Source organism: Chionomys nivalis, chromosome 8 (genome assembly GCF_950005125.1).
Source record: "Chionomys nivalis chromosome 8, mChiNiv1.1, whole genome shotgun sequence".
Classification (NCBI taxonomy): domain Eukaryota; kingdom Metazoa; phylum Chordata; class Mammalia; order Rodentia; family Cricetidae; genus Chionomys; species Chionomys nivalis.
The window spans coordinates 39243523-39261511 of NC_080093.1; the positions used below are offsets into that span (position 1 = coordinate 39243523).

Below are 17989 nucleotides of genomic sequence, written 5' to 3' on the forward strand. Positions count from 1 at the left end.
AAAAAAAAAAAAGTTGTAGGAAAACGTATGACGTAGAAAGTACTAGGTGAGGTAACCCAAGTTCAGAAAAACAAGTATTAAATGTTTCTCTTAAAATAGATCTGCTTCTAACAAACAGATATTTGAGGGGGTGAGCACATGCAAGCCAAGAAACTAGACCGGTCTATGATGCTGTCAACTTGACAAGATCTACTGTCACCTGGGAGAAATTATTTTGACCCCAGCTGAGATAGGGCTTGCCACTGTGGGTAGAACCATTCTTTGGGCAGTAATCCTGGACCATATAAAAAGGTGATGGCCATCGGGCTGGTTCAACAGGTAAAGGTACTGGCTTTCCACGCCTGATGACCTGAGTTTGGTCCCCAGGAAACAGCGGGCAGGACCAACTCTCAAGTTGTTCACTGACCACCACAGAGAAAACAAGTGTCCACATACATATACAAAGGTGCCATTTTAAAGGTTATCTTAGAGCGAGTACACGTGGCCACTGCCTCCTGCTCTTGCTGCTGAGAATTCCAAAAGGGGAACTATAGCCTCAGCAGAGCTGGAGTGAACCTTCTCTGCCCTAAGTGGCTTTTTGATCCTGTTGGCATCACAAAAGGAAAAGAGACTGAGACAGGGCCCCCAGGAGGTAGAAAAGGTTTAAAGGAGGATGAAGAGGCTGAAACAACAGCCCTGTGTATGAAAAAAACATCAGGGAAGCCTGGACAGACAGGCAGATGGGAGGGAGGATCAACCACAGAAAAACATGCCAATCAAACATAACATTTTAAAAAATAGTCACTCTGAGGTAGATACTATTTATTATTTCTCATTTTCTTCTTACTGACATCAACTATCTTTTCTGAATTTTGGACTGGATTTAATGTCAAAAATACACAAACATGAACAAATTATTCAGTAACAAAGCCAGCATTCTGTATGCAATACAAAAAGCAGTAATTGATACATAACTCAAGCATAAACAGTGTACTTTATTAACAATAAAACTGTAACACAATAACTTAGAAGTGACAGATCCAATAATGTAACAAATTAAGGACAAGACTAACAAACAGGCATTCTTCAGCTCACTAGCGATCTGCTTTAAACAGGAAAAGCTCCTAGTCTAGTGGTTCTGGCCAGGTCTGCACAGTACAGGAATGCAGACTTGGCGCCCAAAACAACACAACAACAGAAGACTAACTATGTGTAAAGCCCACCTTCAAATAATTGAATGAAATATGTCTAGGGTGGGGCTCAAAAAAACCAAAACCTGTTAAAGTGCTATCTGTGTTGAGAACTGTGGGGCTAAAGTAGTCATCAGTAACAAAATGGACTCAAACCAAAACTCAACACACTGACCACGTCATTCCTTTCACTTCAGAAAAGGGGAGGAGGGCAGGCATCTACTTCTTACTGCTCTTTATCTGTTGCCTCTAATAAACAGCAAATACTGAAAGTTAAAACAAGCTACCCAAATGGAAATTCTCACTAGTTAAAGTTTTATAGTCTTCTAAAACAATATTAGTTTAAGAAACAATCTCACATTTTAAATTGCATAGATACTCAAGTCTACTTGTTCAACCAAGAGGAGCCAATAAAATGTACTAGAAAGTATTTATTTGCATCAGTTATATAAATGTTAAATGTGTTCATTCCATGTACCGCAAGAAAGGTTTTTGGTGCAGAGGAGCATTTGACAGAGCAAGAGAGGAAGAGCTGAGTGCTTCCTCTAAAGCTGCAACACCCTTTCCAAGATAAGCATCTCCAAAGTTAGAGCAGGAACAAAACCCTTTTCATTAAAAATGCAAGTATCTTGCCTCCAGCTATATTATATCCTTAAAAAAAAATCTCCATTAAGATATTCAGTAGTAATTACAAGTATTTAAGCCTCAAAACTCTTCCTCATTTTTCAGGTTTGACAACAGTACCATGTCAAATGTCAAGGACGGAAAATAACATTTCCTTTAGTTCTTCTCAAATTAAAAAAAGCCACTTCTTCAGTTTCTCCTGTCAGGATTCCATGTCAATCTCAACTACTTCATTCTTGTCCTGAAGTGTTTCTGTCAAACTGTCTGCACTCACATCTTCAAGAGCGGCCAGATCAACAGGTGGTAGAGGGTTCCTCCAGTACTGGAATGTATTATACTGCCAAAAGTCTTCACTAGGCTTTAAGGAAAGAAGAGAGATAAAATGTCAGCACTGGTTTAGAAAACACCACCCCCACCACACACACACACACCCCACAACAGCACACATACACACATACACACTGTAGGGAATATCTCCTTCTCTCAGTTGCGCAGGTTGACATGCCCAGAATCACAGCACTGAGGGCACTGAGTGGAAGAGCTGTAAACATAAGGCCACCCTGGGCTACCCTGGCTCAAAGAGATCAGAGGACAACCTTCAGGAGACAGCACCCCCCTTCCACCATGTGAGTTCTGGGACTAAAGTCAAGTCCTCAGGCTTGGCAGCAAGTGCCTTTACCTGCTAAGACATCCTGCCAGTCTAATAACTACTTTTTAAATTCCCTGTCTGAAAAAGACTCAGATATATTTTACATACTTTTTCATTTTCAACAAAGGTAGTTTTGATTTTGATAAAGCATTTCACATACCCAATCAAATCTCTGGGTTTGTATTTGCTAAGGGTTTAATTTTTTAAAAAAAAATTCCTTTAATAGCATCTTTTCAAAAAAATTGTAGTGCTGTAAAATTTTGATTTATGTGTATGGGTATTTTGCCTGAATGTATGTCTGTGTACTGTGGGCATGCAGTTCCTGAGGAGGCCAGAAGAAGGCATCAGATCCCCTCAGACTGGAGTTACAAACTGTTGTGAGTCACCATGTGGGTTTGAGGAATTGCAGCCAGTGTTAAGTTCAATGAGAAATATAACCTACCAAGCCAAATGAACGGTGACCCCTTAAACTTTAAGAAGTTTACTCTAAATGATTACAACATTACTTTAAGTAATGAAGTTAAAATTGGCACAACATCTTTAAAATACTCCATGTAAAGACAGCAGCACTGGAGTCCACAAAGGCTGACGGGTGACAGTTCTCAACCTGAACACCCTTGCCTCACTCACTGTGTTACATTGACACTAGCTACAGTAACTCCAACCACCACAATGGCAATCACATGTACTTACTCCTCCAATGATAACAGAATAAAAACAAGGGAAATTAACTTTGATTTTCTTTAACCCAATATAGCAAAAATATTGCTTCAACATTTCAAAATGTAATGGTATAAGACACTCTTTTTAAAATTAAGAATGTACCTTACACTTCTACTATTCAAAGTGGCTACACGTCAATGCTCAGGGGACACATGACAAAGTAGACAGCAGGATAAGCAGTCACGTTACAGTCACCCTTTTAGACTTTAAGGAAAAAGGATTAGTCTTTGGGGGAATTTCTTAATATTGGGCTAAAGATACAATAAAGTCAAAAGACAGGGCTGGTGAGATGGCTCAGCAGATAACCAAATACATACTTGAAAAACTTTTAAAGGATGTATCAAAAAAAATTCCACTTTAATAAACAAATGGGTTCAAAATAGTTACCGTCTAGTTCTCTACTTACAACTACAAAGGGAAAGGATCATCTGATGTAAGCCTAACAGTGACTGAGAACGAGCTGCCATCAGGTATACCTCATTTTGAGTAACTGGCAAAAATCTCCAATCTTACCCCCTTAGAAACATGAATTAGGATCTTTGTGAGAATTAAAAATTAAGACAGTAAATGCTCACTGTTGCTGGATATCACATATTATTAACTCTCGTCCTAATAAAACATTTCTGAGCCAGGCAGTGGTGGCGCACGCCTTTAATCCCAGCACTAGGGAGGCAGAAGCAGGCAGATTTCTGATTTCGAGGCCAGCCTAGCCTACAAAAACTAGTTCCAGGACAGCTAGGGCTATTACACAGAGAAACCCCGTCTCGAAAAACAAAAAACAAACAAAAATTTCTGCTGTTACTGGAAAGTATAATACAATATTGGCTAAGCAATTAGTCTGCATAAAATTATACTGTCATTAAAGATATTTATATATAACATACATGCACTCTTGGCTTTGTCTTGAGTATACACATACATTAAACTATCCCCTCTCTATATACACATATACGCTTTGTATACACACACACACACGTACATATGTATATACATACATTGACTCTGTACATGAAACCATGCAGGACCCATCCTGAAGCTTGACAGCACAAAGTAGATATGATTACCGTGCATGGAAAGAAGGCATTTCCTACAGAGACTATGAGGTTAGGGCAAGGATTTAAGCCTTAATCTGAGCAAAGAGAAATCAGACCAACACTGATGTCAGTATGCTTTTTGTTATAGTCTTTCTTTTCTCCTAGATGATATGCTCTTAATACAAAATCTTGTCATTGAAGGCAAGAGAGATGGAGAATTTCTGTCGTTTCATAGTTCTGCAGAAGAGAAGGAACTCAAGAACAGAACTAAACAGAACATTGCAGGGCTTCATGACCGCCATCTGGCTGCAACTAACACGGTAAAAACTGCCATATCTAGCCAATGTGTGAGGCAAGACCCAACTGAGTTAAAGCAGATGCTGTGGCAGATATTAAAAGCTTCCTTTGAGCCAGGTAGTGGTGGGACACACTTTTAATCCCAGCACTTATGAGGCAGAGCCAGGTGGAGCTCAGAGAGTTCAATGCCAGCCTGATCTACAAAGTGAGTTCCAGTACACTCTGTTATACAAAGAAATCCTCTCAAATAAACAACAACAAAAAGCTCCCCATGGCCAACTTGTCCCTCTCTATCCCTCATCAATCGTGCACATATAGACAGACTGCACCTACACTGCACACAGTATATTCTGATAGGAAAGGTAATCTGCATGTGGACAGCTCGCCAAAGATGGTATGGAGAGGAAGGTCTCACCCTAGACACCATACGCCTCTACCCAATGGTCGTGGAAGACTATGATTCTGTTTTATGGAAGCTGATTTTGAACTTCTCGCAAACTAACGAAAGTCTAAATAAGGCCCGTGTTAAATTATATATTTACAACTCGAAACCATAACTAGAAACAGTCACCGCAGCCGGGCGATGGTGGCGCACGCCTTTAATCCCAGCAGCACTCGGGAGGCAGAGGCAGGCGGATCTCTGTGAGTTTGAGACCAGCCTGGTCTACAGAGTTAGTTCCAGGACAGGCTCCAAAGCTACAGAGAAACCCTGTCTCGAAAAACAAAACAAAAGAAAGAAAGAAAGAAAGAAAGAAAGAAAGAAAGAAAGAAAGAAAGAAAGAAAGAAAGAAAGAAAGAAAGAAAGAAAGGAAACAGTCACCGCAGCATTGAAAGATAATATCTCCCCATATGTTCAACCCAGTACCTGGGAGACAGAGACAGGCAGATCTCTGAGTTAGAGGCAATTCTGGTCCAGGACAACCGAGATTAAAACAGAGAAACCAGGCTAGAAAATCGAAACAAAAAGAGAGATAATCTCTCACAACCAAGGGGGAGGGGGGAGTACCAAATAAAAAATTTCCATTATCAGACTTCGCACGAAAAACAATGGCAAAAGTATCTCAATTATTTATTTATGGCATGATTCTTAACTTGGTCATAAATGTTTAAGACACTGAAAAAGACATTGAGCAGATGCATTCCAAGATGGCTGAGGTGGTTTTGCTGAGTTCTGAGAATTACACTTGCCAAATACCCTAACCTCCACCAACTTATACCAGAGCTGCTTTAAAGACAGGTCGGGAGTTCTCAAGTCAGGTCAAGCCTGCGCGGTACATATACAATGTACGTTTATAAACCCATTTGGAGTTTTCCAGACACATTTTACAAAGTAAAATTAGCATTTCATTCCACCCAACGTGTGAAAAGTTACTTCGTGTTTAACAAAGCACAGACCCCGAGACTCCCCCATTTTTTGTTTTGTTTGAGACAGTGTTTCTTTTTGTAGCGCCCCACCACCACCACCACCACTGTGTCGGAATTCCCTCCGTAGACCCTGCTGGCCTCGAACTCAGAGATCCAACTGCCTCTGCCTCCCGAGTTCTGGGATTAAAGGTGTGCATCGCCACTGCGGGCAACTTTTAACTTTTATCTTAACCAAATTTTAAGAACCTACTCTTTTATACACTTACAACACATAAATTTGGATAAGTTGCACCTCTAGTGTTTTTTATGGATCTCATGGCTAGCTGCTGCCAAAACAGACAGCGGCACCACCCCTTCTCATAGGACTGAACATTATGAGTTAACGGGTTCTCCTAAGACCCGACGACCCCCTTCCTTTCTGCCCAGCCGAGCACCATGCTCAATTAACTGATGGATGCTACTGGAAAACCTACAAGTTCTACAATAATCGCCGTTAAACCAAACTCTCTCCGGCTTGCACTGAGCTGACCCTCAGGACCACGGTCTTTACCATTTGGTCCAGCCCCTCGAATGGGCCGGACATCCACAGGCTGGGATCCGGCTCCGGGCTGGTGCGGGGCGGACCTACCTGGACGGGCGCCCCGTCGGCTCCGCTGCCCGCGCTCCCCATCCCGTCGCCGGGAGCTCGGCTGCCCCGGGGTTCCTCCTGCTCGCCGGGAGGTGGCTCTCCAGGCTCCAGGCCGCGGCAAAGTTGCCGCTCCTGGCCGCCGTCCCCGCCGCCGCGTCGCTTGCGGGGCGCAGCCGCAGGCTCCGCCATGGTCCCCGCGTCCCCCTGCCGTTTGCGGGACTGAGCCGGCGGGACCCAGAGCGGAGGCCCCTCGGGGAAGTCGCTGAGCAAGAGCCGCTTCCAAGGCACGCGGAACGTGAGCGGCTCGGCCGCACGCCGCTTGGCCATGGGCCGGGGATGGGTGGCACGCGGGTGGCGGCGGGAGGGCGGAGGGCGGCGCGGAGCAGAGGGCTGAGGCGCCCCGAGGGCGACCGGGACGTTGGGGAGCCGCAGCCAGGCTCCCGAGATTCGAACCTGCGCCGCGATGCGCGCGCAGTCGCGCCGGCCCGACACGGCCGCTGGTTGGTGGAGGCTCACGGCTTGCGTTCCCGAGCGCCCTTGTGGCCGGAAGTGCGCGCCTCTAGGAGGCGGGGCGTGGGAGGATGTGGCTGGTGGAAGCGGGGTATGGCTCCTGCAGCTATACCCTGCGGCCCTCTCTGCGCCTGAACTGGTATTTGGGCTCCCACAGGCGGGAGCGGCCGAGGTGACTGCTTAGCCTGAGGCCCCGCTTACCCTGCCTGCTGTGACCCGCCCGATTCCAGGACCTTCTTTCCAGTGTCTGGAGAAGACAACTGCAAACTGTGATGGGTTTGCCTCAGGCTGTATTTTAGTCGTTCGATTTAAGCAACAACTAGAGGTCGGGGCCATTACTCAGTGATAGACTGCTTGCCCACCATGCCTCAAGGCAAAAATACATGCAAAGAAGATAATTCTGTTTTAGCTATGACTCCGAGAATATTAACTACTCTTAAGAAAATGTGTTGGTGTATTTATGTATGTGTACCACGTGCATGCTCAACCGCTTGTATTTGGAGGTGTACCCTGGAAGGTTGTGGGAGGAGTGCAAGTATTAACGAGCGCAGACAGTGGTTTATAAGGAAGTTTACGATAGCTTTTCCATTTAATCTCTCCAGTTGTTTGCAGTTGATAATTCTTCCACCTGAAACAAATGAAAAGTTTACCATTTTCAGACTAGTGACAAAGTGTAGACATGAAAGAACTTAGTCCTTCAGATGGTTTATTCTGCGTAGACCCTGCTCCAAAACGATAGAATACAGCCTGGGCAGTGGCTTGTGCCTTGCCCCCCTTCCCCAGTTATAAGACTGCATACGTACACAGGGTAATAGAAAGCAGGCACATGGCTAAAATAACCGTAAAGACATGCGACTTGCCTAGCCCAGTTTCAGAAACAGCACAGTACCAGAAGGGCCAAAGAGCATCTTTTGTTCCTCCCCACTGGCACCTCCTCTTTTCTGTGCCCAAGCAGTCTTGTTTCAGAGTTATTTATTACTTCTTTGTAGTTTTCCCATCTAGTCACCCAGATGTATCTGTGAAAGACTTTTGGTTTTGCTGATATTTTTAAGATGTATTGAGGTCTGATACAATAAACTGCTTATATTTCACCCAGATATATTTTGTGAAAGGTTTTTGATTTTGCTGATATTTTAATATTTATTGAGGTCTGATACAATAGACTGCTTATATTTCAAATGTTACATTTTGCCATCACATAGACCTGTGAAAGCACATGATGGTGCATACGTCCATCACCTTAAGAATTTCTCCCTTGTCACCCCCTTAATATTCCTTAAGCATCAGATTTGTTTTCTGTCATCTACAGCATTATCTCTATTTAAACGGAGCGATGCAATCTATACTTTTGTTTGCCTTCCCCGCCCCCCCTTGGCATACGTATCTTAAAGATCTTTCCATATTAGTTGTTCTTTACCTTTTATTGACAAGTAGTATTCCACTGCATGAGAATGTTTATTCATTTGTTGATGGCTTAATTACTTTTCAATAAAAGTTATTATGTATAAAGCTGCTGAGAGCATTGGTCAAGAAGATTTTGTGAGGACAAAGGCTGATTTTACAAAATGTTTTCCTCAGTTTAAAGCTTTTTTTTTTTTAGCATTGGAAGGCTATTGTTTACTACTTCATTTTCTTTACATCCTCACCAGCAAACATTGTGGTCTGACCTGGTCAATGTAAAATGGATCTCAATGTGGCCTCAATTTGCACCTTACTCAGAGAAGTTGGACATCCTTTTTTGGTGCAGAAAGCCTTGTTATATTTAATGGTGTTCTTTGCTAAATGAATTCTATATTTACATGTGGCTCAAATGATCAGTCCTGTTTTTCCTTTTGGTTTTGGTCTGCTGTAAGGAGTTTGTCCTTCCACCACTACCTCTGCTTCAAAGCCTACACTTGACCTCTAGTACCTACCTGGCCCAGTTTGGATGGCTAGACATGGGTTAAAAGGTGTGCTGCATTGTTAACCTTTAAAACTTAGACTGGGTATCCCTTTTTTCTGGTTTATAAGAACCTTTTTATTTAGTACTCTAGAAATGTCTCCTATGGTAATGGTGTCATAAATACTTCTACCAATTTTTGTCTTATATTTTCATTGTATAATATATTACTTCTAATTTGTTTTTGAGACAGGTTTCAGTATGTATCCCTAGTTGGACTTGAGCTCTATAAGTAGACCAGGCTAGCCTCAAATTCATAGAGCTGCATCTGCTGCTGCCTCCTGAGAACTAGGGTTAAAGGTGTATATTACTGGGTCCGACTTTAACATTATGTTGCATTCGTTCTCTCCTTCCATCTTGTGGGTCAAATTCAGATGGTCAAGACAAGTGGCTAGTACCTCAACCCATGGAGCCATCTTGTTGGCCCTGCCATAACAATATAGCAAGATAGATCTGCCATGTCTGTTTTAGTTTGTACATTATGTTTTGTCTAAACATTTTAGTCTCTAATTTTTCTTTCCATACTTGAGTCTTTCCTACACTTGGAATCAATGATATGTGTGTGTGTGTGTTTATGCTAAGGACAGTATATTCTGTTCCCATGAGACAGTTGTACATTCTGTTCCTATGAGACAGTTATTGCTCACTGTTGTGTGGTTCCTACTCCATGCTAACTCCATTCCTCCCTGAACTTAAGAGGTTGGGCATTCTATTCAGCTCAACTATTCTATTTGCAATTGTGTCTAAATAAATAGCATCTACATGCTTACAGCTTTATAGGCAGGTTTGACAGGGCCAGCAAAATAGTTTAATGGTGCTTACTTCCAAGCCTAAACCTGAGTTCAATTTCTGAGACCCCTATGGTGGAAAGACAACTTCAGCAAGGTGTTCTCTGATCCATGCCATGTGTTCACGTTAATTCACACACACACACATTGTTTTTACTAAAATATTTGATAGCTATAGAGCAATCCTTGACTATTTTCAGGATTGTGTGCAGGACACTTAGCCCCTGGCTCTTCCGTATGAAACCACCTATAGCATTTCCCTTTGGGTCTTTTGAATTACAGTGGAATTATGTTGGAGACCAGCTTCAACAAGGATACCACTTACCAGGATAGAGGCATTGGGATTAGGAACATAAGTAAAGAGAATGAAGACATGGGTGAAAATAATAAAACAGAAACAGGATAGCACTGGGAGGGATTTCCAGTGAATATTGAAAATCACCTGCATTTAATTTCCATTCGCTTAAATGCCCCGACTTCAAAAGGTAGGAGTAAGATTAAAAAAAAAAAAAAACCTGCATTCATATACCAGGAATGAACAGAGCAATTGAAGGATTAGAGGCTACATTCTTAAACATTCTGTTCCCAAAACAAGACAGACAAGTAACACACCCTGGACTAAAACACGGTGTAGGCAAACCACTCTCTGGGTGGAATCCACAGTTATCTCCCTAAGGGAGTAGGAACCTAGTTGGATCTTTAGACTTTTGTTTGAGGTAGAAACAGATCTGCTTCGTACCTGGAAAACCAGGTCTGGATTTTAGCCACACCTGTTATTTGAACTGTTGACAATAACTTTGAAGGAAAGAAGCAAGTTCTAACTCTCGGATCTTTAGCCAGGGTAGAATGGACCCATACCTATGAGCCCTGTTATAATTATAGATTGGTTTGGGGAAATAGTTTCATCTTTACACTGCTAATTCTGGAGTAGTCAAGCTCTAGTTAGGTTTTTAAATGTCCTTCAGTAAAATGTTCCAAGTTCTCATTATAGACATCGCCTATCTTTTTGCCAGGTTTAACTTTTTTGTTTGTTTGTTTGTTTTTCGAGACAGGGTTTCTCTGTGGTTTTGGAGCCTGGCCTGGAACTATCTCTTGTAGACCAGGCTGGTCTCGAACTCACAGAGATCCGCCTGCCTCTGCCTCCCAAGTGCTGGGATTAAAGGCGTGCGCCACCACCGCCCGGCTTGCCAGGTTTAACTTTATAGCTTTGGCATATCTTTGTTGCCCGTAACTGCCACCGTAGTACTTACTGTCACTTTGCCCTCAGTTGGACCAATCTACTGAGTCAAGGAATACAAGTTGTCCTAATACTTTCTTAGTGCTGGTGGAGCCTAAAATTGAGTATAGTCTTCCTAATTGTTTAGTCTTTTGAGACATGTTCTCGTTCCTGTAGCCAGGGTCACCTCATATTCATTGCATTACTAGAGCAGGAGCTGGGACTGGTGCACAGCAGGTCCAGCTGTCTTCTTTTCTAATACTAATATTTAAGCTGCAACTGTCTCAGCTACAGTCTGCAGTTTCGGTGGGTTGTTTTCATTGTTCTTGAGGTCTGAAATACATTTGAATTTTTATCTTTTTCCTGACTTTATTAAATCACCAGAATATTTTTAAATCAGTTAAACCCCTTGGTGCTTCAGTTATAGCTCTTTGCATTAATATTTAATGGTTACTCTAAGGTTAATATTTATCTTGAACCGGTTTTCGGAGTCTGTGTTTAAACTTTGTACTGTTTATGTAAACCAGAACCCAGCCCATTCAACCAATTTTCATATTGACCCAATAGTATCTTCTACCAATTCTGCCTGTCCTATATTTTGATATAAAATGCAGTCTGGGGCTGGTGAGGTAGCTCAGCAGGCTACAGTGCATGCCCTCAAACCTCACAACCTGAGTTTAGGCCCTTCCAGTATATGGTAGGAAAATAACAACTGAGAAGTAGTCCCCTGATGTACGCTCACCTCCACAGTGTGGCTGGTCACATTTACACACATACAGTGAATAGATGGAACAAAAATCAAATGCTATCAGTAACAAACCAGAAATTGGTTTTTAATTCACCCCGCCCCCTGGTTTTCTTGGTAAAGTAGTAATACATTTTTAAGAGTTTACTGTTTTGAGCCAGGTGGTGGTGCACGCCTTTAATCCCAGTACTTGGGAGTCAGAGGCAGGTGGATCTCTGAGAGTTCAAGGACAGTCTGGTCTATAAGAGCTAGTTCCAGGACAGGTTCCAAAGCCACAGAGAAACCCTGTCCTGAAAAACAAAAACAAAATTACTGTCTTGAGAGTTTTACTATTCGTACAGACTGTCCTCCAACTCCTGGATTCAGGCAGCCTCTAGCTTTGCTTTCCCCAGGGCTGGAGCCAGCAGGAGCCTCTGCTTATCATCAAGCATATCTGTTGCAGACCAAGTAGTTTTAAGTGGTTGGCTTTTGTTTTTTGTTTTGCAGACCTTGAACAGATCTCAATTTTTAAAATGTTTCTAATTGATAGATAATCCTCCCCTGAGCACCAAATTCTGGTTAGTTTCTCAGTGTGACCAACTCTGGTCACCATAAAGAAAAGTATAGCTCTCGCTTTTTAGTCTCGTCTCCTACACTAGAAATGAGTTTCCGGTAATTTCTTTCAAAGAATTTTTAGATTTTGAAATTACATTATTCCCTCCCTTTTCTGTCCTCCTTCCTCCTACTCTTTCAAATTCATGGCTGTTTTATGTCTGTGTGAACTTCTAAATATGTAGGTGCAATCTGCTCAGTCTGTTATTGGTATATGTAAAGAAATGGTATTGTCTAACCAGTCGCTGTGTCCTTCCCACTCTCAGCATCCCTTGGTTGCCTGTAATTTTTGAGGGTTTGTTTTTTAACTAGGGTTGAGGTCTTGTGAGCTTCCCCTTCCAGGTTGGCATTTCTATTGGTGGTCTTGTTCAGCTCATGTTTCAGGCAGTTATGTTCGTGAGACTTCATGGATCTAGCTTCTCTGACATCAGTCACCTAAATGTTTGGCGTGTATCAGATGGCTGGTATTTGTGGAAATAGTGACTACTGTATTCCACTGTTTGCCATGTACTACTGTTCATCCACTCAGGCACAGAAGTATAGCTATAACCCTCATAATCTTGTATCTACTCAGAGTTCACTCTGAATAACCACTTTGAGCATCTGCTAAGGACCAAGTTAAATAACCTCCTTCAACTCTCGTTGAAGCCTGGATTGAGGGAGACAGACAGGATCTAATAAATGTGCCTTTATTTTCAAAAGGCAGATAAAAGGAGCTCTTTATGTTAACTGGTAAAGGCCTCGGAGAGTGAAGGGAAAGTCATATACAGAGTGGGAGTGATCCTTGGCAGAAGTCACAACAAGCGTGAAATATCTGTAAGTTCAAACATAACCTAAGCATGCCTACTTGAGCAAAGAAGCCACTGAAGCCTTCTCTCCATGGCGCTATGGTTCTGGACAGCTTCTGATTTTAAACCTGCCACTAGGGCCAGCCTATTTTCCATCCCATAATATCTACTTTTCGCCTTTACAAATTCAAGTTGGGTCGTTTTTATTCTTCCCATGAATCTAATAATGTCTGAACATACATGACTGCAGTTTTACCTGCTCTCTGCTAATTTTATAATTCATGTTAGTTTGGGGGTCGTATCATTTCACTGATCTTTCTCTATTTCCTGTTTTCTGGGCCACACAGTAATTAAAGATTTACTTTTAATTCTGTGTATACATGGGTGTGTGTGTGTGAATATGTGCACCTGTGTGCCCATAAGTGCTCTCAGATCCCCTGGATCTAGTTACACGGAGTCTAACATAGGTGCTTGGAATTGAACATGGGTCCTCTCTAAGAGACCTATGTGCTCCGAGCCTTTTCTCCAACCCTGTGTAACGATTTTTGATTGGTCACTCATTGTGAACTTTATTTGCTGGGTATTAGATATTTTTGTATTCCTATAGATATCCTTGCTCTGAAAGGCTGTTACATAGTCACAGTTTGACCGAATGTGAAGCAGGTTGGCATGTGTGTGGACAGAAGGTCCTGGAGGTGAGCTTGCCAGTGTTAGAACAGCAGATTTAAACAACCGAAGGAGCAAGTCAAGTAAGCATCAGTCTCCGTGGCCTCTGCAACAATTCCTGCCACCAGGTTCCTGCCCTGTGTGGGTTCCTCTTCTGACTTCCCTCAGTGATCTAGTGTGCTGTGGACTCTGAAAGATGAAATAAACCCTTTCCTCCCCAAGTTGCTTTTGGTCGATGTTTTTGTACGGCAAAATCTTGACAGTAACAGTCAAGGTTTCAATTACATGCTGAAATAGTACTAGTAAGAGACTTTGATGGCTGTTCTTGATTATCAGCCTGACTATATCTGGAATGAACTACAACCCAGAAATGGGGGCACACCTGTGATTCAGATTTTGAGGTAGGATGACACACACCTTTAATTCAGATTCTGAGGTGGGAAGGCACATCTTTAATCTGGGCTACACCTTCTGCTGGAAGCCTAAGACATAGAAGAAGTATGGTTTGTTTATTCTCCCTTTGCTTATTTGACCTCGCCTTAAGAGCATATCCATTCCTTCACTGGCACTGGAGCCCACTCGGGATTCCAGCACATACAGAAGACCAGCTGAGACACCCAGCCTCGTGGGTAAGTGTGTGTGGGTGTGTGGATGTGTATTCATTCTGTAAATTCTGTAACTCTAGAGAACCTTGACTAATACAAAGATGAAACCAAAGAGGATTCCTTTTCCTCTTTCCACCCTCCTGAAACAGTGTACCAAGATCAGGCACATTAACAGGTCTTCACCACTCAGGGAACCCTGAAAAGACTTCTGCAATATTGAGGATGGGCAAATGCAGTAGGGACGGAGTATAAAAGGTCCCCCAGTGTATACACATTAAAAACTTGATCCCCAATGATTGTTTAGCAGTGAAGGCTCTGACCTCATGGATGGACGATTTCTTTGATGACATTACCCGTGGACGGAATGCTGGAATACTGTTCCTCTACAGGCATGCCTCAGGGACCGCTTTAGCCCTGGCCCTTCCACGTCAGGCATCCTCTGCTTCCCAACTGCTTCACTACATTTTGCTCCTTACCCTCAAGTTCTGCTTCATTACCACAGAAAAAAAACAGCCAAGTGAGCTCAGAGAGAAACTGAGACAAAACAGCAAACCTGGTATCCTTTGTACTTTAAAGGCATGTCATATAGTTCAGAAGAGAGAAGAGACTAGGAGTGGGCAAAATACCCATTCACAATAAAGTGTGAAGCCCTCTCCAGCGGGCTTCTGTTGAGGCACCATGTAGGCCTCTGCCAAAGGCCTCCGAGACTGCCCCAAACCCCAGTCAATAGAGAAGAATTCAGGAAAATGAACCCAGAAAATAAAAATGCTCATCCTGGTACTTGTTTTGGCGATTAGCCTCTGTCAAGACTAATCTTCTTCCTTAGGAAATTCCAAGTCCATTATAGTGAGCGTGAATAAAACAAAGTGAAAATAAATACTGCCCACCTGGGCAAACTCAAAGGTCAAATACACATTATTACTAACTTTCTAAAAGCATACAAAACTTAGATAACCAAGAGGTGAAAAGAATATGATCAATTACATAATACTCGCATTATGGCCGTCATTACAGAGAGGGAAACAACCAACAAAAACTGTTATAGCAATTGGCAGACTTTAATATTGAAGAAAAATTAAGTTCATATACACATTAAAAATATAGGAAATTTCATGCAGACATGAAGTTTCCAATTCAACTTTCTGGCAACATTTAGAATGTGAATTACATATAAATACCATATATTTTACAGTTCTCAAACTTGATTATTTCATACTGTGATTTCTGCAGCTTCCCTGTATATTTTATGCCCTATCTTGCCCACTGATCAGAACCTAAATTTGCACCACATCAGAAAGTCAAAATTTAAAAACAGCAAGCACATGATCACCTTATGATGAAAAAATTTGTGTATGAGCAAATTTAGGAAAAAGAATTTAAAACTTCAAGGCTTATATGGTTAAGTAGCTATACCTAAATATAAAAATACAAAACTAAAGTCCTCCAGTGACTCTTCTATTATTGATTTATACCTTATTTTCAAGTTTAGAATATATTAACTTCAAAAGCCAGAAAAGGGTGATACAAACTTATAAGGAATATTTTTAAAAATATTCATGATATAAGGAAAAAACTAAAAATAAAAGGATTAACTGACCTCAGAGTTAAGTAAAATATATAATTTAAATTTGTAAGTGGTATTTTTCAGAGTAAAACATGGCAGGGAAAAAAAACTTTAGGTAACAAAACCAACCCACTAATGTCAGTCTGTTCTTACATTTGTAAGAAAGACAGCAACCAGGCTACAAGAAATACTACAAAATTCATAAAAAGCATTCCTAAGTAACAACTAAACAAAAACAAAAACATGCATTCCTTGCTGTTCAGTGATATTTGTCTTTTAAAATACTTTTCTTTAAATTTTTTTTCTTAAAAAAATAATTCTGGGAGACTTTTCACCCTTGCCAATAGTAAGTAGTGAGAATTTCCACCAAATGAACATTATGAAGTACTGAGTACTGGAAGAACAAGAAATACTTTTCAAAGGTAAGTGGAGTATGATTTACAAAGTGTAAGTAAAATGCACTCCATGGAGCCATGGACTTCATAAGGGGAGGACAGATGACAATTCCTACACTGTAGAACTCCCCCAACGAGAAGGGCAGTAGATCCTATAGACTCCCAAACCTAAGCAGCACAAAGGCCTGAGGACTCGTATGAAAGCATGGCAACATGGGAGCTATGCCACAGCACACACTAAATCCATCTAATCCGGATGCCACGGAGGTCACAAGCCTCTGTGAAAGATTCGGCGAGAACTTGTCTTCTCCTGTAGAAGGGAAAACATCAGTCACCTTTACTTTCCTAGCTAATGGAAACAGAGTAACAAATGTCAAAATTAACAGCAACAAGGAAATTCCCTCCCCAACAGGCCTCCCTAGAAGTAGAAAACTAAAGCAGCAGACACAGTTTAAATTCCAACTCTACCAGGAGACAAAACTGTTGTTAATCTGAAATTCCATGAATGGCTGCTGCCTAGAGTATTGAAGACACAGACCATGGGCATTAACTTATCCCTGAATTTCATACTCAAAACTTCTCACATTAATTCTATCATGACAGTTTTTACTAAAATATATTTTAACTAAAAAAAAGTGCTTGCTTTCATAAGCCACATACTTAAAAGACATCACTGTAAACATTACACTGACAAACTATAACTCATCACTGATTTGAAGTTATGTTTCAGATGGGCAAATTTTATTCTTATTTTTCCAGTTAACACTGCTTAAAAAAATTGTGCCTCCAAATGTTTATATCTTATACACTTCAATGGGATTTTCCAGGAGTTAATAGAAGATTCAGTTTAGCATGGACAAAGACTGAATTTCTCTGTTGATGCATTTCATTGAATTTTCACCTGTGATACAACTGAATTACTATTTCATATAAGACATATTTGATGCCTCTCTAAATTCAGCTGGACTAAGAAGAAAAAAATGAATGATGAAGAATAGTTTCAATATTCTTCATAAGTTACTTAGGTCAATGAGAACAAAGTTCCAGTTCCAGATGCCGAGTATGACAGAGGATCCTTAGCCTCTTCTAAAAGTAACACAGGCAATGGAAAGCCCCAAAGGAGCTTAATGTGGACTTCAGCACTATCAGTCATTAATAGGGCAGACTTGCAACAACTTCATCAAGCCTGGAGTTTAGGTTTATTTTTTTAAAGAAGGACAATTCTGGGTTTCAAAGAAAAGTACTTGAAGATATTTCCTCCATTATATATCTGCGCAGGAGATAATTTTCTCCATTTTTTTCTGTGCAGTATAAATCTGCATGGTATAGTATATTTCTGAAAAAAGTAATAGATATTATTAAGAAAATAGACACTATTTCTAAATTTTGTTAGGAATAAGAAGGCACCACTGATTTGAGGTTGTGTTCTGTTGTCACTGATAGCTGACTGTGAGTTGTTTATTTCAGCATTTGTTCATATTAAGCCTTTTTCTGGGTAGTACCACTTAGGACCATTACTGTGGTTTCCGGACCACAAACAAAACACATTCATAGTAGTATTTCATCATAGAGAGATCATTCACAGTATATGTTGACAATACAGATTCCTCTTCCACCTGTAAAAAAGCAAAAATCGTAAGATCATGATTGTAACACAATTAACAAAAACAAGAAGTTAATAGCTGTAGGCACT

General features: G+C 41.2%; 2 protein-coding genes across 4 annotated transcripts in view; both read right to left on the minus strand.

Moving 5' to 3' along the window:
* Window positions 1-954: 954 nt before the first annotated feature.
* C8H9orf40 (chromosome 8 C9orf40 homolog) lies at window positions 955-6990 on the minus strand. Of its 2 annotated transcripts, none has more exons than XM_057778649.1 (2): window positions 6490-6990; window positions 955-2151 (listed from the first exon to the last, which is right to left on the minus strand). In XM_057778649.1, the coding sequence occupies exons 1-2, from the start codon at window positions 6814-6816 to the stop codon at window positions 1996-1998; spliced, it is 483 nt and encodes a 160-aa protein (XP_057634632.1). In that variant the 5' UTR covers window positions 6817-6990; the 3' UTR covers window positions 955-1995. The 2 variants fall into 2 exon arrangements, with proteins under 2 accessions (XP_057634632.1, XP_057634631.1); XM_057778648.1 differs by having other exon boundaries at window positions 6412-6990.
* Window positions 6991-15376: 8386 nt separating this feature from the next.
* Window positions 15377-17989, minus strand: part of Carnmt1 (carnosine N-methyltransferase 1) — a 33128-nt gene continuing 30515 nt past the window's right edge. For both annotated transcript variants that reach the window (XM_057779605.1, XM_057779606.1), the window contains exon 8: window positions 15377-17912. In XM_057779605.1, coding sequence (XP_057635588.1) covers window positions 17811-17912 — 102 coding nt within the window. In that variant the 3' untranslated portion in view covers window positions 15377-17810. The remainder of the gene's footprint in view (window positions 17913-17989) is intronic.